Source organism: Bufo gargarizans, chromosome 1 (genome assembly GCF_014858855.1).
Source record: "Bufo gargarizans isolate SCDJY-AF-19 chromosome 1, ASM1485885v1, whole genome shotgun sequence".
Classification (NCBI taxonomy): domain Eukaryota; kingdom Metazoa; phylum Chordata; class Amphibia; order Anura; family Bufonidae; genus Bufo; species Bufo gargarizans.
In genome coordinates, this window is record NC_058080.1 from 71,392,689 (window position 1) to 71,416,063 (window position 23,375).

The 23,375-nt window shown below is 43.7% G+C and overlaps 1 protein-coding gene across 1 annotated transcript in view; it reads left to right on the forward strand.

Moving 5' to 3' along the window:
• Positions 1-23,375, forward strand: part of OTOP1 (otopetrin 1) — a 130,649-nt gene that overhangs the window by 67,541 nt on the left and 39,733 nt on the right. The window contains exon 4 of the mRNA XM_044275776.1: positions 20,046-20,176. Within this exon, the coding sequence (XP_044131711.1) occupies positions 20,046-20,176 (131 nt within the window). The remainder of the gene's footprint in view (positions 1-20,045; positions 20,177-23,375) is intronic.

Consider the following 23,375-nt stretch of genomic DNA (forward strand, 5'->3'; position numbering starts at 1 on the left):
ATGTGGTCGTAAACCGCTGTATGGGCACACGGCAGGGCGCAGAAGGAAAGGAATGCCATACGGTTTTTGGAAGGTAGGTTTTGCTGGACTGGTTTTTTTGACACCATGTCCCATTTGAAGCCCCCCTGATGCACCCCTAGAGTAGAAACTCCATAAAAGTGACCCCATCTAAGAAACTAAACCCCTCAAGGTATTCAAAACTGATTTTACAAACACCGTTAACCCTTTAGGTGTTCCACAAGAATTAATAGAAAATAGAGATACAATTTCAAAATTTCACTTTTTTGGCAGATTTTCCATTTTCATTTTTTTTTTTTCCGGTTACAAAGCAAGGGTTAACAGCCAAACCAAACTCAATATTTATGGCCCTGATTCTGTAGTTTAAAGAAACACCCCATATGTGGTTGTAAACCGCTGTACGGGCACACGGCAGGGCGCAGAAGGAAAGAAATGCCATACGGTTTTTGGAAGGCAGATTTTGCGGGACTGTTTTTTTTGACACCATGTCCCATTTGAAGCCCCCCTGATGCACCCCTAGAGTATAAACTCAAAAAAAGTGGCCCCATTTTAGAAACTACGGGATAGGGTGGCAGTATTGTTGGTACTAGTTTAGGGTACATATGATTTTTGGTTGCTCTATATTACACTTTTTGTGAGGCAAGATAACAATAAATAGCTGTTTTGGCACCGTTTTTATTTTTTGTTATTTACAACATTCATCTGACAGGTTAGATCATGTGATATTTTTATAGACCAGGTTGTCACGGATGCGGCGATACCTAATATGTATACTTTTTTTTTATTTATGTAAGTTTTACACAATGATTTCATTTTTGAAGCAAAAAAACACATCTTTTAGTGCTTCCATAGTCTGAGAGCTATAATTTTTTCATTTTTTGGGCGATTACCTTGGGTAGGGTATGATTTTTGCGGGATGAGATGACGGTTTTAATGGCACTATTTTGGGGGGTGTGTGACATTGTTGATCGCTTGCTATTACACTTTTTGTGATGTAAGGTGACAAAAAATGGTTTATTTAGCACAGTTTTTATTTAAAATGTTTTACGATGTTCCTCTGAGGGGTTAGGTCATGTAATATTTTTATAGAGCCGGTCGATACGGACGTGGCGATACCTAATATGTATACTCCCCCCCCCCCCTATTTTTTGCCAATTTTTTTTACTTTATTCTGGGAAAATAACGTTTTAGTTTATTTTTACTTGAAACTTTAAATTTTGGGGGGGGGGGGGGAAACTTTATTTTTTCAACTTTTTCTTCACTTAATTTTTTGTCCCACTTTGGGACTTGAACTTTTGGGGGTATATTCCTTTACAATGCATTCCAATACTTCTGTATTGGAATGCATTGGCTGTATGAGTAATACTGTGACAAATTTTCTGCCAATATCCCTTGCGCAGGTCTAGGGTAGTTAGGAAGTGCCCGCTTGCCATGCGATCGAGTAATTTGGGGTTAGCGTCAGTTATAGTCCGGTTGTTCAGTTTCCTGTAGTCAATACAAAAGCGAGTCGTACAATGACCCCCAATTCTAACATCTCCTGGATTTCTTTCAACATGCTGGACCCCACGGCTTCAGGAATACGGTAGGGTTGTTGCCGCAACGGGTTTTTCTCCTTGTGTCTCTACTCGGTGGACTGCAGCCGAGGTGTACCCGGGTAGCGAGGAGAATAACTCCCTGTATTCCTGGGGCAGTTGTTTTGTGTCTGCTTGCTGGGCGGGATCTAACTTTTCCCCTAGTCCAACCTGCTTTATTGTACCTGGTTTAGCAGCCAACAGATCGGGTAGGGGAAGTTCCTCACTATCTTCAGTTGACGGTGCGCAGATAGCCGTCACATCCTTGTGACGTTCAAAATACGGTTTTAAAATGTTCACATGAAAGGCCCGTCTGATCCTTTCATCTGAACATTTTGCTACAATGTAGTTGGTGTCGCTAATCGCTCCCCCACCTTATAGAGCCCTTGCCAAGCCGCCTGTAGCTTGTCCTTTTTGGTGAGTCTAAGGGCCAATACCTTTTGCTCTACCTCGAGTATCCAATTTCGTGCCCCCTTATCGTACCACCGTTTCTGTAGTTTCTGAGCCACTTGTAGGTTTTCTCGTACTGAGTCGGTCAGGGCCTGTAGTTGGTCTCTGACTCCAGTACGTAGGGTACGATAGGGATTACTTCCTCTCCTGTATTGCCGTCCCAGTGCTCGCGTATGAGGACCAGGGGTTCCGCAAACTTTTCTTCCATATAGGAGTTCGAAGGGGGAGAACCCGGTGGACTCCTGGGGCACTTCTCGGTAGGCAAACAGGAGATGGGGGAGAAACCATTCCCAGTGTCCGCAGGACTCTGTGAACGCCATGAGCGTTTGCTAAGGCGTGCCGTTAAAACGTTCACAGAGGCCGTTGGTTTGGGGGTGGTAGGGAGAGTTAAACAAGGGTTTTACCCCGCAGCTCTGCCCCAACTGTTGGGTCACAGTTGCGGCTCCCTGATCGAGATCTCCTTGGGAAACCCTACTCTGGAAAAGATCTTAACTAGGGCCTCTGCTACGGTTTCTACCTCAATATTGGAACGCGCTATAGCCTCAGGGTATCTAGTGGCATAGTCCACTACCGTGAGGATGTGGCGTTTTCCTGAGGAGCTTGGCTTGCTGAGCGGTCCTATCAGGTCTACCACTACTCGGTAGAATGGTTCTTCTATTATGGTTAGGGAGCGTAACTTAGCCTTTGGGTGGTCCCCACTCTTTCCTATGCGTTGACATGTATCACATGTCCTACAGTATGTCTGTAGATCTGTGGATATACCGGGCCAAACGAACATCTGGGTTAGGCGATCCTTAGTTTTCTTCACCCCCAGATGTCCTGCTAACGGATTTCGTGGCTGAGCTTAAGGAGTTCGGCCCTGTACTTGCGGGATACAACTAACAGTTTTTTTATGTTTTGGGCTGCCCCCCTCCCCACTCCCCCGGTGACTCTGTATAATAGCCCCTTTTCCCAGTGAAAAGTCTCCTGAGAATTACCCTCTCTAGGGGATCCTACGGCTTTCCTGTAACCCGCTAACGTGGGGTCGGTCTGTTGGGATTGCCCAAAACCCTGTGGGGTGCCCCAGAATGAGATAGGGTCAGGTGAGAATGAGAGGTTAGAGTTTCCTACCGATGGTTTCTCGTTGTGTGTTGGTTCCTCTCGACGGGATTGAGCCCTGGTAGTCACGAGGTATACTCTGACTGGTTCGGCGTGGGTCAGCTGCGAGGTAAGACATCCCAAATTTTTCCCCAACAAAACTTCAGCTTGTTTTGCTTGTGCTGGGTTGACCTTGTGCACTACGTCCCACGGTTCAGCGCTGTTTCTAGGGTCTCATGGTGGTAGTAGTGTGCAGCTGCCCTCGTTGGTGGTGGTGCTGATTGCTCCCATTTCCCTCTGCTCTGCTGTGGGCAATGCATTTTGTAATGCCCCGGCTGGTTGCACTGATGGCACACATTTCATGCACGTCGGTTGTTGTTGGGAAAGGGTGCTGGTGTGAAAGGGTTAGGCCTGGGAGCAGGCCCAGTCCCTGGCGTTGGAGGGAAGGTTTTAACAATATGCCGACCTCCACTCGATTCCCCTTTTCTCCCCTCTATGGTGTTCGTCCGCCAACCTTGCTGCTTCTTCTACTGTGTTCCAATCCCTAACCCAGTCTCTAGTGTCCATGGGCGAGTGCTCAAACAACTGTTCCTGTAAAAGGAGTTGCATTACCTTCTCCAGCGTAGTGGCTTGGCAGCCTTGTATCCAACTTTGGACTGCCCGGTACATCCTAAATGCCCATTCAGTGTAAGAGTCTCGGTTCCCTTTCCTTTGAGCCTGAAACTTTTTCCGATAGACTTCTGGAGTCACAGCATACCGGGCGAGCAGAATGTCCTTTACCCTGGCGTAGTTGTGTATGGCTGCGTCCAGAACTGCTCGGTATGCCTCTGCTGTGCTGCTCGACCAGTGAGTTTGCTGCTTAGTATCGTGGCCCACTGTTCTGGCTCCAGACCCTCTAAAGCGCACTGTCGCTTAAAGTCTTGCAAATAAGCATCAATCTCCATCTCTCTGTCCGAAAAAGTTTTAAATCCAGCGTAATTAACTTTTTTCTACTGCCCTCTATTTGTAAAACCAGACAAGAATTCTGTGTCTCCCTGGCTCAGACTTGCCTGTTGTGCACTGCGCTCTGCGCCTACCTGAGCCAGGACTTGCGCCACCATCTGTGGTGTGGGATTTGGCCTGAACAAGTTCAACCTCCGCATCACCTTCTGTTGGAATTCTGCTTCTTCCCGGCTGACATTCGCCGCACTGCTAGTTTGTTCGCCCTCCATCAGTTCTGCTATGAGGGTAGCTCTCTTTTTGTTGCTTGCCATCTGACCTCGGGCTTCCAGCAGATCTTTCAGCATAGTCCTTTTTAGTTTGTCATACTGCCAGGCCATTCACCAGTTGTCCTTGGGAGTCCCATTCGATCCCACCGATCTGCCACCAGTTGTTACGAATGCTGGTAGTTGTAGTACTTTGTTCGCCTATTCCTCACAAACTGCTGATCCTCAGGGATTATAGTTGTAGTTCGGGTGTGGATAGGAATGGTTCTGGATGAATGCAGCTTCCAAGCAGGTCCTCCTCCAACCAGTAGATAGTTACCCAAACAGGACCAGACTTCATGAAGGGTACAACGTAATCGCTCACAGGCAGAAAACACCCACCTGTGATACAATTAACCAACACAATGGGATAACGTAATCAATCACAGGCAGAAATGACACACTTTTCCCTTTGTAGAATAATGAGCTGAGGGGGGAGGGGTGGTCGGTAGATTCCTTTACCGAACTAATAAAACATAACATGGCCTCACACAGCTTCACACGTCGGCGCTGCCGTGCACTTTGGCAGACACTGGCAGGCTCAAAGACTGGCCCACCTTCTGTTCTACATGTGTGTGCAGGGCTGGTACTGTTTTTTTGGCAAAGAAATGACGGCTTGGGACTCTCCACCTAAGCTCGGCACAAGGCACCAGTTCTCTGGAAGGTGCAGAGTCCACCACTTGGAAAAGGAGGGACTGCAGCACCAGCAACTTGGACAGGAGCACATTCAACTTCTGCGCCGTTGAATGAGTGCACGCTTACTGTTGTCTCTTAGCAATCGCTTCACTGATTGATTGCTGACGGAATGACTGAGAAGGAGCAGGAGGAGGAGGAGCAGGAGTATCAGGACCGGCAGTTGATGAGAAGGACAGACAGCTCTCCTGTTGTCTCTTGGCAATCGCTTCGGTGATCGATTGCTGATGGAATGACTGATGAAAAGTAGGAGGAGGAGCAGGAGCATCAGGACCAGCAGATAATGGGAAGGACAGACAGCTCTCTTCGGATGAGGTGGTGGAGCCTTGACTGCCTGAAACCGAGTGCATGCCACTGGGTGATGCAGTGGTTGCTGCGGCAGGCTGAACCACCAAATCGGAGCCACGGTTCTCCCAGGCCACTTTATGGCGACGCTGCATATGTTGACGCAGGGCCGTAGTGCCAACATTGGCACCCTGGCCACACTTCACCTTCTGCCCACAGATTCTACATATGGCCACGTTCACCTCCGGTGGCTTTACAAAAAACTGCCACACCGCCGAGTGCAACACCTGCTCCCACGCCACTCTCCCCATCACTACTTGCCCGCCTAGTGGAGGAAGCGGCGGATGTCTCCTCCAGATCTTGGCTGGGCAGTAGCTGCTGACTGGCCTCTAGTAGCTCATCCTCACTGTATAGTGGAGCTGAGCCCACAGCATACAATACTTCCCTGGCGGAGGGAACAGAAAAGGACAGAGGCAGGTTGAGGACAGGTGAGGGCACAGTGCCTGCTCCCGGGCCATGCCAACTAAGCGTCGTGTCAGAGGAACCCACCGACTCTTGGCTGGGGGTGTCTGATGTCACTTGGGACGAAGTGGATAACCGAGTAAACAATTTAAGAACCGCTGGGTTGCTGGTCAAGACACGACCGCTAGATGACATTGGGAGCTCAGGCTTCTTGCTGCGACTCCTGCTGCCACACCCCCTTACTCTGCTTCGACCTGTGCCTGTGCCAGAAACATTTAGGCCTCTGCCACTCCCCTGTGCTCAGTAATTTTCTCACTTCAGCACACAACGGCTAATAAGCCCTTTTTTTTTTACCACTAATACATGCCAAAAAAGGGCTGTAATTTTGTCACTTCACCATACAACGGAAAATACTTTTTTGTGGCAGTAACACACGCCAAAAAGGGCTTTAGGACAAATAACTGCAGCGCTGAGTGGCAAATATATTTTGGTTTTGCCACTAATGCACGGCAAAAATGGCTTTAAAACAGATAACAGCACCGCTGAGCGGAAAATATATTTTTTCTTTTTACGGTAATACACGCCACAAAAAGCTTTAACCTCTTAAGGACTTGAGACGTACCGGTACGGCATGGTTCCTGAGTCCTTAAGGACCCATGAATTACCGTTACGTCATGTGTTGTTCCGATCACCGCCGCCCGGCGGGTGGTGATCGGAACCCGGTGCCTGCTCAAATCATTGATCAGACACCTCGGCTAAATGCGCGGGTGGGTCCCGTCAATTCAGACCTGCGGTTTGCGGCTTTTACCTGCGGTTGCGCCGGTGATCGGGCGTGCCATCGGATCCCCATGTGGCTGTAGGGGGGAACCGATGGCATGGAAGGCAGCGCGATGCCTAAGGAAGGCATCGCGCTGCCTTCCGGTGACGAGCCTGTGAGATCCAGCCCCCTGGATCTCACAGGCCAGAAGCTGTATGAGTAATACACACAGTATTACTCATACAGCCAATGCATTCCAATACAGAAGTATTGGAATGCATTGTAAAGGATTAGTCCCGCAAAAGTTCAAGTCCCAAAGTGGGACAAAAAATTAAGTGAATTTTTTTTAAATAAAGTTTTCCCCCCCAAAAATTAAAAGTTTCAAGTAAAAATTAACAAAAACATAATTTTTCCCAAATAAAGTTAAAAAATGGTAAAAAATAGGGGGAAAAAAGTATACACATTAGGTATCGCCGCGTCCGTATCGACCGGCTTTATAAAAATATCACATGACCTAACCCCTCAGATGAACACCATAAAAAATAAAAACTGTGCTAAATAAACCATTTTTTGTCACCTTACATCATAAAAAGTACAACAGCAAGCGATCAAAAAGGCGTTTGCCCACCAAAATAGTACCAATCTAACCGTCACCTCATCCCGCAAAAAAAATTTGCCCTTACCTGAGACAATCACCCAAAAAATAAAAAAACTATGGCTCAGAATATGGAGACACTAAAACATCATTTTTTTGTTTCAAAAAAGCCGTTATTGTGTAAAACTTACATAAATAAAAAAAAGTATACATATTTGGTATCGCCGCGTTCGTATCGACTGGCTATATAAAAATATCACATTACCTAACCCCTCAGATTAACACCGTAAAAAATAAAAACTGAGCTAAATAAACCATTTTTTGTCACCTTACATCACAAAAAGTGTAATAGCAAGAGATCAAAAAGTCATATGCACCCCAAAATAGTGCCAATCAAACTATAATCTCATCCCGCAAAAAATGAGACCCTACCTAAGATAATCGCCCAAAAACTGAAAAAACTATGGCTCTCAGAATATGGAGACACTAAAACATGATTTTTTTTGTTTCAAAAATGATATTATTGTGTAAAACTTACATAAATAAAAAAAAGTATACATATTAGGTATCGCCGCGTCCGTATCAACCGGCTCCATAAAAATATCACATGATGTAACCACTCAGATGAACACCGTAAAAAAATTTAAATAAAAACTGTGCTAAATAAACCATTTTTTGTCACCTTACATCGCAAAAAGTGTAATAGCAAGAAATAAAAAAGTCACACGCACCCCAAAATAGTGCCAATAAAACCGTCATCTCATCCCGCAAAAATCATACCCTACCCAAGGTAATCGCCCAAAAACTGAAAAAATTATGGGTTTCAGACTATGGAGACTATGCTTTAAAAAAGAAATCATTGTTTAAAACTTATATAAATAAAATAAAAAATACATATTAGGTATCGCTGCATACGTGACAACCTGGTCTATAAAAATATCACATGATCTAACCTGTCAGATGAATGTTGTAAATAACAAAAAATAAAAACGGTGCCAAAACGGCAAATATATTTTGGTTTTGCTACTAATACACAGCAAAAATGGCTTTAGAACAGATAACAGCACCACTGACTGGCAAAAATATTTTGGTTTTGCCACTAATACACAGCAAAACTGGCTTTAAAACAGATAACAGCACTGCTCAGCGGCAAATATATTTCTTCTTTTTACGGTAATACACGCCACAAAAGGCTTTAAAAGATATACGGTAACTTCACCTCTAAATGACAAATATATTTTGGTTTTGCCACAAATACACAGCAAAAATGGCTGTAGAACAGATAACAGCACTGCTGAGCGGCAAATATATATTTTTATTTTTACGGTAATACAAGCCACAAAAGGTTCTAAGAGATATACCATATATCAATCATTATTAGGCTACTTTCACACTAGCGTTCGATCGGATCAGTTCTGAACGGATCCGATCATATTAATGCAGACGGAGGCTCCGTTCAGAACGGATCCGTCTGCATTAAATTGGCAAAAAAAAGCTAAGTGTGAAATTAGCCTGAGCGGATCCGTCCAGACTTTTACATTGAAAGTCAATGGGGGACGGATCCGCTTGAAGATTGAGCCATATTGTGGCATCTTCAAACGGATCCGTCCCCATTGACTTACATTGTAAGTCTGGACGGATCCGCACGCCTCCGCACGGCCAGGCGGACACCCGAACGCTGCAAGCAGCGTTCAGGTGTCTGCCTGCTGAGCGGAGCGGAGGCTGAACGCCGCCAGACTGATGCAGTCTGAGCGGATCCGCATCCATTCAGACTGCATCAGGGCTGGACGGAAGCGTTCGGGTCCGCTCGTGAGCCCCTTCGAACGGAGCTCACGAGCGGACAGCCGAACGCTAGTGTGAAAGTAGCCTTACACTTTATGAGGCAAGGTGACCAAAAAATTGCTTGTTTTTGCGCAGTTTTTAGTTATTAATTTTTACAGCGTTTACCTGAGAGATTAGGTCATGTGACTTTTTTTATAGAACAGATCGTTGCGGACGTGGCAATACCTAATATGTCTACTTTTTCTTATTTACCATATTTAAGTTTTACAAAATAATAGCATTTTTGAAACCGAAATAATAATATTTTTGTGTATCCATAGTCTGAGAGCCATAGCTTTTTTATTTTTTGACCGATTCTCTTAGGTAGGGTCTAATTTTTTGAGGGATAAGATGATGGTCTAAATGGTACTATTTTGGGGGGCATACGCTTAAATTTTTTTTTTTTTTACGGTGTTCACCTGAGGGGTCAGGTTATGTTATATTTTTATAGAACTGGTTGTTACGGACGTGGCGATACCTAATATGTATTCTTTTTTTTATGTATTTCACTATGATGTTTTAGTGTCTCCATGTTCTGAGATCTATATATTTTTTATTTTTTTGGGGCGATTGTCTTATGTAGGGGCTCATTTTTTGCGGAATGAGGGGACGGTGTTATTGATACTATATTGATTCATTATGTTGGACATACGCCTTTTTGATCGCTTGGTGTTGTACATTTTGTGATGTAAGGTGACAAAAATAGCTTTTTTTTTTACACCGTTTTTTATTTATTTTTTACTGTGTTTATTTGAGGGGTTAGGTCATGTGTTTTTTTTTTATGGTGTTTATCGGACAGGGTGGATCATATGATATATTTATAGAGCCGATACCTAATATGTGTGGTTTTTTTTATTTTTATTTTTTTATTATAAAATAAGGGGAAAGGGGCGTTTTTTTTTCTTTTTTTACTTTATTAATTTTATTACTTTATAAATTTTATTAAAAACACTTTTTTGAAACTTTTTTTTCTTTACTTTATTTCTGATGTACTTTTGGGGGTCTGATCCCCTCTGCAATGCATTACAATACATCTGTATGGTAATGCATTGCCTGTTTGTGTACTACAGTGAGTAGTACACAAACAGGTTGCCTAGGAGACCCAGCCTGAGGCTGTGTCTCCTCAGCACCCGTAGAAAGCAGGTCCCGATGCCGTGCAAGGCATTGGGCAGCCTCTGCACAGCATCGGGCTGCCTTCTCACCCATCGGGTCTCCGCCACAGCAGCGCGGTGACTCGATGGGCTCCTTCACCCGCAGCAAACCACTTCTATTTCGCGGTCAGCATGGACCGCGGCATAGAAGGGGTTAATCCGCTGTCATCGGCTTTTACAGTGATGCCAGCAGATACAGCAGGGGCCTGGCTACTAGGGACTGCCGGGCCCCTGCAGTGATCGCGCGCGCACCGTTCCGGTGCCGGCCCGATCACCATGATGTACTATTGCGTCAAATTGCGGGAACTCAGTGGTTTCCATGATGTAGTAGTACGTCACGGGTCGGGAAGGGGTTAAAACAGATAACCGCACAGCTGACCGGCAAATATATTTTACTTTTGCCACTAATACACCACTATAGCTAATAATATACATGGCCCCCCCCCACAGAGTACAACACACGATGAGGAGAGATTTGCTGTGTACTAGGGGCACATGTTGTACATGACTCCTCTTTACTAGTCCCAATGTTCCCAAAATTAAGTCACATATACCCCATAACAGTGTGCCACTCATATATACCCCATAACAGTGTGCCACCCATATATACCCCATAACAGTGTGCTGCACATATATACCCCATAACAGTGTGCCATCCATATATACTCCATAACAGTGTGTCACCCATATATACCCCATAACAGTGTTCCACCCATATATACCTCATAACAGGTGCCACCCATATATACTTCATAACAGTGTGTCACCCATATATACTCCATAGCAGTGTGTCACCCATATATATCCCATAACAGTGTTCCACCCATATATACCCCATAACAGGTGCCACCCATATATACTCCATAACAGTGTGTCACCCATATATACCCCATAACAGTTGCCACCCATATATACTCCATAACAGTGTGTCACCCATATATACCCCATAACAGTGTGCCACTTGTATATACCCCCATAACAGTGTGCCACTCATGAGGACGAATCAGATGTGAGCAGGAGGTCTATGGAGGATGTAACTGGTGAGGGTGGTAGTGGTGGAAGTGATTGGACCTGAGCCTATTTCTTAATATGTGATTACTATGTCTGGTGCCCGTGTGAGAGGACTCATAATATTGTACCACAAGGCACTTCTAAAGAGAGTTTCTTGCATTCCACTCCTTAGTCTTTCTATGCCCAGAGATGTGTCAACTTCCCAGTAATAATGCCCAGAGATGTGCCACCTTCACAGTAATGCTCACATGTTCCCTTCACAGAGGTAATGCCCAGATGTGCCCCCTTCACAGTAGTAATGCCCAGATGTGCCCCTTTTACAGTGGTAATACCCAGATGTTCCCTCTTCACAGGGGTAATGCACAGATGTGCCCCTTCACAGTGGTAATACCCAGATGTGCCCCTTCACAGTGGTAATACCCAGATGTTTCCTCTTCACAGGGGTAATGCACAAATGTGCCCCGTTCACACGGGTAATGCCCAGATGTGCCCCCTTCACAGTAGTAATGCTCACATGTGCCCTCTTCACAGTAGTAATGCTCACATGTGCCCCCTTCACAGTAGTAATGCTCACATGTGCCCTCTTCACAGTAGTAATGCTCACATGTGCCCCTTTCACGGTAAAAATGCCCAGATGTGCCCCTTCACAAGAAAAATGCCCAGATATTTGCCCCTTCACAGTAGTAATGCTCACACGTGTTTGCATTTCTTTCTGGCAAAGTTACCTGGTTCTGGCCCGTGAAGTTTATACCATGTCTGGTGTGGCCCTCAGAAGAAAAATTGTTGGGCACCACAGCTTTAGAACATATAACTGCACTGCACGAGGGCAAATAAGATGTAGAAATATTCCCTTGTAATAAACCCTGTTAATGGCTGTATCAAACTGAGGAAGAGGATAGAAGTCCTCGAAACGCGTCTGGCGGAACCAGAGAATCATAACTACCCACCAATACCCTGCATCGACTGCAATATCTACGAGATATTATAAGTAAATTCTCTAATCGAGATTCAAAAACTCAAGTCTAGATTGCTACCTCCTCTACACACCACGTGACATACAACGTAAGCTCCGCCATTCAAGTTATTGGACAGAGCATCACGTGAGACGCCAGCTTTTTCCGCAAAAATCTAAACTTCATGGCTGCTACATAAAGATTCGAGACATACAGAATATATTGAAACAACAAGTAGGGTAAGTCTTTATATACCACGAGGGACGCCTCTGGTAAAAGACGCCAAAGCAACTAAACAGTGAGTATCACTTTCGAACATTTGCAAGTAATTCGAGTGTCTCACAATTGAAAAAATTTAAGTTTACTGATAAAGGACTGTCGTTTGCCATTCAAACATTTAACAAGACTAATTGTGAATACTATATTGCTCGAATATTCGGTACTTGGAACAGTCTTTGAACATTGAATATTTTGACGGCTTTATTTATCTTCCATTCATAGATTTAATCAAGATTTCATATTGCATCAATTATTTATACAGAGATTTATTGACCAATATTAACGTGCAAGCAATAGATTTTTTTATATTTTGTATTTTATATTTTTTATTGTTTACATTGTAATATATATGTATATGTGGTTTCAAGAATTTGTATGTCTACCGACCTTTTAGATTATCCATCGATATTTTAACATTTATTCGAATAAATTTCAGTTATTTAATCACTTGGTTTTAGATGTGTTTTAGATGTTGAGTGCTGGTTTAACATATATTTGATTACTACTTTTAAGCTTTCAAGTGAATGGGTAAGCCACTTATAAACCAAGCACCCCTACCAATAGTATTTGAGTAAAGTGAGCCACTATAACACTTGTAATGCCTTTGTGTTAACAAGAAAATTCACATTTTCCAAAAATGATTGTATAATACATTTGTCTAGGTGGTGACACGTATACACATTGAAAAAAATGTTTAAAAATGCACTGTACTGCTCGATTAGAGGGTTGTCTTGTGTCTTAGCAAGGAACTGGGACTGTTTAACTATGTTAAAATTGTGTGGTAATGCAAATTGTGTGTACAGTCGTGGCCAAAAGTTTTGAGAATTACATAAATATTTGAAATTGGAAAAGTTGCTGCTTACGTTTTTATAATAGCAATTTGCATATACTCCAGAATGTTATGAAGAGTGATCAGATGAATTGCATAGTCCTTCTTTGCCATGAAAATTAACTTAATCCCCAAAAAACCTTTCCACTGCATTTTATTGCTGTCATTAAAGGACCTGCTGAGATCACTTCAGTAATCGTCTTGTTAACTCATTATTATGTCAGGCTGATTGGGTTAAAATGGCAGACTTGACCTGTTAAAAGGAGGGTGATGCTTGAAATCATTGTTCTTCCATTGTTAACCATGGTGACCTGCAAAGAAACGCGTGCAGCCATTATTGCGTTGCATAAAAATGGCTTCACAGCAAGGATATTGTGGCTACTAAGATTGCACTTAAATCAACAATTTATAGGCTCATCAAGAACTTCAAGGAAACAGGTTCAATTCTTGTTAAGAAGGCTTTAGGGCGTCCAAGAAAGTCCAGCAAGCACCAGGATCGTCTCTTAAAGACGATTCAGCTGCGGGATCGGAGTGCCACCAGTGCAGAGCTTGCTCAGGAATGGCAGCAGGCAGGTGTGAGCTCATCTGCACGCACAGTGAGGCGAAGACTTTTGGAAGATGGCCTGGTGTCAAGAAGGGCAGCAAAGAAGCCACTTCTCTCCAAAAAAAACATCAGGGACAGATTGATCTTCTGCAGAAAATATGGTAAATGGACTGCTGAGGACTGGGGCAAAGTCATATTCTCCGATGAAGCCTCTTTCCGATTGTTTGGGGCATCAGGAAAAAGGCTTGTCCGGAGAAGAAAAGGTGAGCGCTACCATCAGTCCTGTGTCATGCCAACAGTAAAGCATCCTGAGACCATTCATGTGTGGGGTAGCTTCTCATCCAGGGGAGTGGGCTCACTCACAATTTTGCCCAAAAACACAGCCATGAATAAAGAATGGTACCAAAACACCCTCCAACAGCAACTTCTTCCAACAATCCAACAACAGTTTGGTGAAGAACAATGCATTTTCCAGCACGATGGAGCACCGTGCCATAAGGCAAAAGTGATAACTAAGTGGCTCGGGGACCAAAACGTTGACATTTTGGGTCCATGGCCTGGAAACTCCCCAGATCTTAATCCCATTGAGAACTTGTGGTCAATTCTCAAGAGGCGGGTGGACAAACAAAAACCCACTAATTCTGACAAACTTCAAGAAGTGATTATGAAAGAATGTGTTGCTATCAGTCAGTCGAATTGCAGAGGTCCGAAAAAGAAGGGCCAACACTGCAAATACTGACTCTTTGCATAAATGTCATGTAATTGTCGATAAAAGTCTTTGAAACGTATGAAGTGCGTGTAATTATATTTCACTACATCACAGAAACAACTGAAACAAAGATCTAAAAGCAGTTTAGCAGCAAACTTAGTGAAAACTAATATTTGTGTCATTCTCAAAACTTTTGGCCATGACTGTACTTTCTGCTGCAGCTATCTCCTTGTCCCAGTTTAGGGGTTGTGTCCTTTCTACTGCAGCTCTCTCCCTATCACAATTCAGCAAGTGTTACTTTTCTGCTGCCACTCTCTCCCTGTCCCAGTTTAAGGGTTGTGACCTTTCTACTGCAACTCTTTCTCTATGACAGTTCAGAGTGTGTGTCTTTTCTGCTGCATCTCTCTCCCTATCACAGTTCAGGGGGGTATGTCTCTTTTTTTTGCAGCTCTCTTGGTTTAGGGTGTGTGTGTTTTCTGCTGCACCTCTCTCCCTGTCATAGCTCAGGGGTTGTGTCCTTTCTACTGCCGTTCTCTCTTTCTATTATAGTTCAGGGGTGTGACTTTACTGCTGCAGCTCTCCCCATATCACAGTTAACCACTTCAGCCCCGCTAGCTGAAACCTCCTTCATGACCAGAGCACTTTTTACACTTCGGCACTACACTCCTTTCACCGTTTATCGCGCAGTCATGCAACTTACCACCCAAATGAATTTTACCTCATTTTCTTCTCACTAATAGAGCTTTCATTTGGTGGTATTTTATTGCTGCTGACATTTTTACTTTTTTTGTTATTAATCAAAATGTAACGATTTTTTTGCAAAAAAATGACATTTTTCACTTTCAGCTGTAAAATTTTGCAAAAAAAACGACATCCATATATAAATTTTTCGCCAAATTTATTGTTCTACATGTCTTTGATAAAAAAAAAATGTTTGGGCAAAAAAAAAATGGTTTGGGTAAAAGTTATAGCGTTTACACACTATGGTACAAAAATGTGAATTTCCGCTTTTTGAAACGGCTCTGATTTTCTGAGCACCTGTCATGATTCCTGAGGATCTACAATGCCCAAACAGTAGAAAAACCCCACAAATGACCCCATTTCGGATAGTAGACACCCTAAGGTATTCGCTGATGGGCATAGTGAGTTCATAGAACTTTTTATTTTTTGTCACAAGTTAGCGGAAAATGATGATGATATTTTCTTTTTTTTTTTTTCTTACAAAGTTCCATATTCCACTAACTTGCGACAAAAAATAAAAAATTCTAGGAACTCGCTGTGCCCCTCACAGAATACCTTGGGGTGTCTTCTTTCCAAAATGGGGTCACTTGTGGCGTAGTTATACTGCCCTGGCAATTTAGGGGCCCTAATGTGTGAGAAGAACTTTGCAATCAAAATGTGTAAAAAATGACCGGTGAAATCCGAAAGGTGCACTTTGGAATATGTGCCCCTTTGCCCACCTTGGCAGCAAAAAAGTGTCACACATCTGGTATCGCCGTACTCAGGAGAAGTTGGGGAATGTGTTTTGGGGTGTCATTTTACATATACCCATGCTGGGTGAGAAAAAATATCTTGGCAAAAGACAACTTTGCCCATTTTTTTATACAAAGTTGGCATTTGACCAAGATATTTTTCTCACCCAGCATGGGTATATGTAAAATGACACCCCAAAACACATTGCCCAACTTCTCCTGAGTTCGGCGATACCAGATGTGTGACACTTTTTTGCAGCCTAGATGCGCAAAGGTGCCCAAATTCCTTTTAGGAGGGCATTTTTAGACATTTGGATCCCAGACTTCTTCTCACACTTTCGGGCCCCTAAAAAGCCAGGGCAGTATAAATACCCCACATGTGACCCCACTTTGTAAAGAAGACACCCCAAGGTATTCAATGAGGGGCCTGGCGAGTTCCTAGAAATTTTTATTTTTTTGCATAAGTTAGCGGAAATTGATTTTTTTTGTTTTTTTCTCACAAAGTCTCACTTTCCGCTAACTTAGGACAAAAATTTCAATCTTTCATGGACTCAATATGCCCCTCACGGAATACCTTGGGGTGTCTTCTTTCCGAAATGGGGTCACATGTGGGGTATTTATACTGCCCTGGCTTTTTAGGGGCCCTAAAGCGTGAGAAGAAGTCTGGAATATAAATGTTTAAAAATGTTTACGCATTTGGATTCCGTGAGGGGTATGGTGAGTTCATGTGAGATTTTATTTTTTGACACAAGTTAGTGGAATATGAGACTTTGTAAGAAAAAACAAAAACAAACAAAAAATTTCCGCTAACTTGGGACAAAAAAATGTCTGAATGGAGCCTTACAGGGGGAGTGATCAATGACAGGGGGGTGATCAATGACAGGGGGGTGATCACCCATATAGACTCCCTGATCACCCCCCTGTCACTGATCACCCCCCTGGTAAGGCTCCATTCAGACATCCGTATGATTTTTACGGATCCATGGATACATGGATCGGATCCGCAAAACACATGCGGACGTCTGAATGGAGCCTTACAGGGGGGTTTATCAATGACAGGGGGTGATCAGGGTGATCACCCCCCTGTCACTGATCACCCCCCCCTGTAAGGCTCCATTCAGACGTCCGTATGATTTTTACGGATCCATGGATACATGGATCGGATCCGCAAAACACATGCGGACGTCTGAATGGAGCCTTACGGGGGGGTGATCAATGACAGAGGGGTGATCACCCATATAGACTCCCTGATCACCCCCCTGTAAGGCTCCATTCAGACGTCCGTATGATTTTTTACGGATCCACGGATACATGGATCGGATCCGCAAAACACATGCGGACGTCTGAATGGAGCCTTACGGGGGGGGGGGGGTGATCAATGACAGAGGGGTGATCACCCATATAGACTCCCTGATCACCCCCCTGTAAGGCTCCATTCAGACGTCCGTATGATTTTTTACGGATCCACGGATACATGGATCGGATCCGCAAAACACATGCGGACGTCTGAATGGAGCCTTACAGGGGGGGGTGATCAATGACAGAGGGGTGATCACCCATATAGACTCCCTGATCACCCCCCTGTAAGGCTCCATTCAGACGTCCGTATGATTTTTTACGGATCCACGGATACATGGATCGGATCCGCAAAACACATGCGGACGTCTGAATGGAGCCTTACAGGGGGGGGTGATCAATGACAGAGGGGTGATCACCCATATAGACTCCCTGATCACCCCCCTGTAAGGCTCCATTCAGACGTCCGTATGATTTTTTACGGATCCACGGATACATGGATCGGATCCGCAAAACACATGCGGACGTCTGAATGGAGCCTTACAGGGGGGGTGATCAATGACAGAGGGGTGATCACCCATATAGACTCCCTGATCACCCCCCGGTAAGGCTTCATTCAGACATCCGTATGATTTTTTACGGATCCACGGATACATGGATCGGATCCGCAAAACACATGCGGACGTCTGAATGGAGCCTTACAGGGGGGGTGCTCAATGACAGAGGGGTGATCACCCATATAGACTCCCTGATCACCCCCCTGTAAGGCTCCATTCAGACGTCCGTATGATTTTTTACGGATCCACGGATACATGGATCGGATCCGCAAAACACATGCGGACGACTGAATGGAGCCTTACAGGGGGGTGATCAATGACAGGGGGGTGATCAGGGAGTCTATATGGGGTGATCAACCCCCTGTCATTGATCACCCCCCTGTAAGGCTCCATTCAGACGTCCGCATGTGTTTTGCGGATCCGATCCATGTATCAGTGGATCCGTAAAAATCATGCGGACGTCTGAATGGAACCTTACAGGGGGGTGATCAATGACAGAGGGGTGATCAATGCAGGGGGTGATCAGGGAATCTATATGGGTGATCACCCGCCTGTCATTGATCACCCCCCTGTAAGGCTCCATTCAGACGTCCGTATGTGTTTTGCGGATCCGATCCATGTATCAGTGGATCCGTAAAAATCATGCGGATGTCTGAATGGAGCCTTACAGGGGGGTGATCAATGACAGGGAAGTAATCAGGAAGTCTATATGCGTGATCACCCCCTTGTCATTGATCACCCCCTGTAAGGCTCCATTCAGAGGTCCGCATGTGTTTTGCGGATCCGATCCATGTATCAGTGGATCCGTAAAAATCATGCGGATGTCTGAATGGAGCCTTACAGGGGGGTGATCAATGACAGGGAAGTGATCAGGAAGTCTATATGCGTGATCACCCACTTGTCATTGATCACCCCCCTGTAAGGCTCCATTCAGACATCCGTATGCGTTTTGCGGATCCGATCCATGTATCCGTGGATCCGTAAAAATCATACGGACGTCTGAACGGAGCCTGACAGGGGGGTGATCAATGACAGGGGGGTGATCAATGACAGGGGGGTGATCAATGACAGGGGGGTGATCAGGGAGTTTATATGGGGTGATCATGGGTGATCAGGGGTTTATAAGGGGTTAATAAGTGACGGGGGGGGGGGTGTAGTGTAGTGTGGTGTTTGGTGCGACTGTACTGACCTACCTGAGTCCTCTGGTGGTCGATCCTAACAAAAGGGACCACCAGAGGACCAGGTAGCAGGTATATTAGACGCTGTTATCAAAACAGCGTCTAATATACCTGTTGGGGGTTAAAAAAATCAGATCTCCAGCCTGCCAGCGAACGATCGCCGCTGGCATGCTGGAGATCAACTCGCTTACCTTCCGTTCCTGTGAGCGCGCGCGCCTGTGTGCGCGCGTTCACAGGAAATCTCGCGTCTCGCGAGATGACGCATATATGCGTGACTGTGCGCAGGGCTGCCACCTCCGGAACGCACATCTGCGTTAGGCGGTCCGGAGGTGGTTAAGGGGTGTGTCTTTTCTGCTGTAACTCTCGTCCTATCATAGTTCAGGGGGTGCGACCTTTCTGCTGTAACTCTCGTCCTATCACAGTTCAGGGTGTGTGACCTTTCTGCTGCAGCTCTCTCACTATCACAGTTCAGGGTGTGCCCTTTCTGCTGCAACTCTCGCCCTATCACAGTTCAGGGGGTGTGCCTTTTCTGCTGCAGCTCTCTCTATCACAGTTCAGGGGGTGTGCCTTTTCTGCCACAACTCTCGCCCTATCACAGTTCAGGGGGTGTGCCTTTTCTGCTGCAGCTCTCTCTATCACAGCTCAAGGTGTGTGCCCTTTGTGCTGCAACTATCTCCCTGTCACAGCTCAGGGGGTGTCCTTTCTGCTGCAGTTCTCCCCCTGTCACAGCCCAAGGGGCTTGTCCTCTCTGCTGCAGCTCTCTCCCTGTATTCACAACTTCTAACATAGATCCAGCTGGTAGCAGTTGAAAGATGGACTGAGCATGTGCAACCATGCTTTTCCAGCTCAGTAGGTACATGTGCACACTTCTCTACAGATTAAACACTAGGGGGCAGCATTATAATGACTTAAAGAGAATATGTCACAACAGAAGCATTGTTGTCACAGAAAGTAAATAAAAAAAACAAAACTAGTTTGTCATGCTGAATTTTAAAATGGCATTTAATGTTGGCACAACCTTTTAAGGCTACGGCTCTACGAATCCTTACTGCCAATTAATATTCTCTCCCATTACCTGTGATATTTGTTCTAGGTTTGGTTTGATCCACGCAGTGTTCACAAACCTCCTGCTATGGGCCAACGGCGTATTAACAGAGTCCAAGCACCAGCTAAATGAACATAAGGAAAGGCTCATTACCCTTGGGTTTTCCAACATAACAATGGGTAAGAAAATGATTGTTACTGCTGCTGTTAAAGTGAAAATAGGATTGTTAAGTCTTAAAGGGGATGTCTCACTTCAGCAATGGCATGTATAATATAGAGAAAGCTAATACAAGGCACTTACTAATGTATTGTGATTGTCCATATTGCCTCCTTTGCTGGCTTGATTCCCTTTTTCCATCACATTATACACTGCTAATTTCCATGGTTACGACCACCCTGAAATCCAGCAGCGGTGGTCGTGCTTGCACACTGTAGGAAAAAGTTACGGCCTCTCTGGTCGCCAGGACAGTGGGAGATCAAAAAGGCTGGTGCTTTTTCCTATAGCGTACAAGCACGACCACCACTGCAGGATTGCAGGGTGGTCATAACAATGGAAACAAGCAGTGTATAATGTGATGGCAAAATGAATCAAGCCAGCAAAGGAAGCGATATGGCTAATAACAATACATTAGTAAGGGCCTTGTATTATCTTTCTCTACATAATAAATGACACTTGCTGAAGTGAGACAACCCCTTTAAAGGAGACCTGTCATGTTAAAAATCAGGCTATCCTGCAGGCAGCAAGTTGCATAGTAAAAGGGGAGCAGGCAGATTGATAGTTTTGTGGGAAAAGATTGAGGAAAACATCCGTGTGTTCACTGATACAAATTGAGTGGGTCCAACCAGTGTCCAGAACAAGTAAAGATTTAGATCAATAGATTACAACAGGTTTTGCTGAATCCTTTTGTACAAAACTATTTATCCATCTGCTTAGGGCGCACTAGAGGCGTAGTCCTCCTTGTTAACATTCACTTCAGTGCAGTGAATATCAAAACAGCTGTGTGGCCCTAGGGCTTGATATGGGTTGGGGAAGGGGCCCTCTACCAGCACATGGATATTTTTTGAATAAATTATTTTATAGGTGGGAATAAAACCCCAGACTTCTGTACGGCAGGCAATAGATTTACCATTACACTATGGACCTGTCCTGTTAGAAAGACAAGGTTTTCTGTGCTTAAAAAAATACCAAAAAGTATTACTGTTTCCTTTATGGGCATAATATTAAATAAATAGTATTAAAGGAAAAATATTGTGCCATTTTTATTTACACTGTTTTACTGATCACAATAAAAAAATGTATTCACTATACTGTATGGCTAATCGTGATTAAAAGGGATACCAAACACTGTTGTGTGCTAGTATGTTACAAAAAGGCATTTACTGCAATGGTTTTTGCTCCATTAATTTTTTTTTTTTGTAGCATTAACTTTGCAGAAAAATGCAAGTTGTACCATAAAAGAAAAGCTGGGAAATAAAAGCAAAATTTTCCTGCCGTAGCTTTTATTAATCCCTTCAGGACCCTGCGATTTTCCATTTTTGTTTTTACTCCCTACCTTCCCGGAGCTATAACTTTCTGTTCACATATAAATATAACGGCTTGTTTTTTTGTGGGACAAGTTGTACTTTTTAAAAGCACCATTTATTATTGTATTAAATTTAATAGGAAGCTGGAGAAAATTCCAAACGGGGTCAAATAAAAAAAAAAAAAAGCAATTCTGACACAGTTTTATGTTGTTTTTTTTTGTTTTTTTATGCCGTTCCCTATGTGGTAGCAATGACCTGTACCGATCAGCTCTGGGTCAGTATGATTTACAGGTGAAACTAGAAAAATTTGAATATCGTGCAAAAGTCCATTTATTTCAGTAATGCAACTTAAAAGGAATTAATGAAGGCATTAATGCAGCTTAAAATTAGAATTTTGTGAAAAGGTTCAATATTCTAGGCTGAAAGTGTCCCACTCTAGTCAGCTAATTAATCCATACCCCCTGAGCAAAGGGGACCTCAAAATGGTGACTTTGGGGTTTCTTAAGCTGTAATCCATAATCATCCAAATTATAACAAATAAAGGCTTGAAATATCTCGCTCTGCCTGTAATGAGTCTCATCTGTTATTTTCACCTTTTAAGTTGCATTACTGAACTCAATGAACTTTGCACGATATAAAAAAAATTCAAGTTTCCCCAGTATATAGTTTTTCTTGTGTTTTAATATTGAATAAAAAAAAAACTCATCTCCATATTCTGACTCCCATAACTTTTTTTTTATAGTTATGCATACAGAGCTTTATGAGGGCTAATTTTTTACGGGACAATCTTTAGTTTTTATTGATACCATTTTGGAATGTGTATAATTTTTTATAATCACTTTTCCATTTCATTTTTTTGGGGAGGTGAAGTGATGGAAAAATAGGCCATTAAATTTTTTTTCTGTTACTTTGTTTGCCATGTGGGACAAATATTTTTAGATTTTAATAGTACGGGCATTTCGGGCGTGGTGATGCCCATGATGTTTAACTTTTTTATTATTTATTTTATTCTAGGGAAAGGGGAGTGAAGTTTAAAAATATTTACATTTTATTATATTTTTATGGGCCCTTAATCTTAGACATGATTAGTAAATCTAACCCACTGTGGGTCCAACTTCCTTACCGTTTCCAAGATTTCTGTTTCCTGTAAACACAGACAGATCAGTGGGTCAATTATGGTGGATGAGTGTTTGCAGAAACGCTTGTTCCCAATAATGGGCCCATGCAAAGGTGCATCAGGTGATGGTATCTTTCAGCCAGCACATAAGATCATAGGTTCTGGGCAGCAGATCCCTGTTTATATAGCATGATCTGCTGCACCGAAACAATGATTTTATGTGCCGGCTGAAAAATATGATCACCTGATGCCCGGAAACAGTAATTCGCTATAGGAACAGGTGACTACAACTGTGATTGATTACCCCCATACAGAGGAGATGGTTAGTGTTGAGACAATCGAAGTTCCTAAACTGGACATCGATCCGAATTTCAGGAAAAATTTCCTCGTGTTTCATGGTAACAAATCGATTTTCCCTGAAATGGCTGTAAAAAAATTTTTTTTTTAAATAAATAAAATCATACTTACCTGATCCATTTGAGCACAAAGAGGGAAGGGGCCACGGCCATCTTGCTTTAAGATCCCAGTAAAAAATCCTGAGCAAGATGATGTATGACGTCACCACGCCAGTCCCAGTCAACGTGATGACATCATCACTTGTCGCACAAGATTTTGTGCTGGATCTTCAACTAAAATGGCCGCAACCACTAAATTGCTTTAGTATGGATCTCAGATGCCGCGATCAGCGATGAACACGCTATCTGAAGGGTTCAATGACAGGGAGCGGCGCAATCTCCA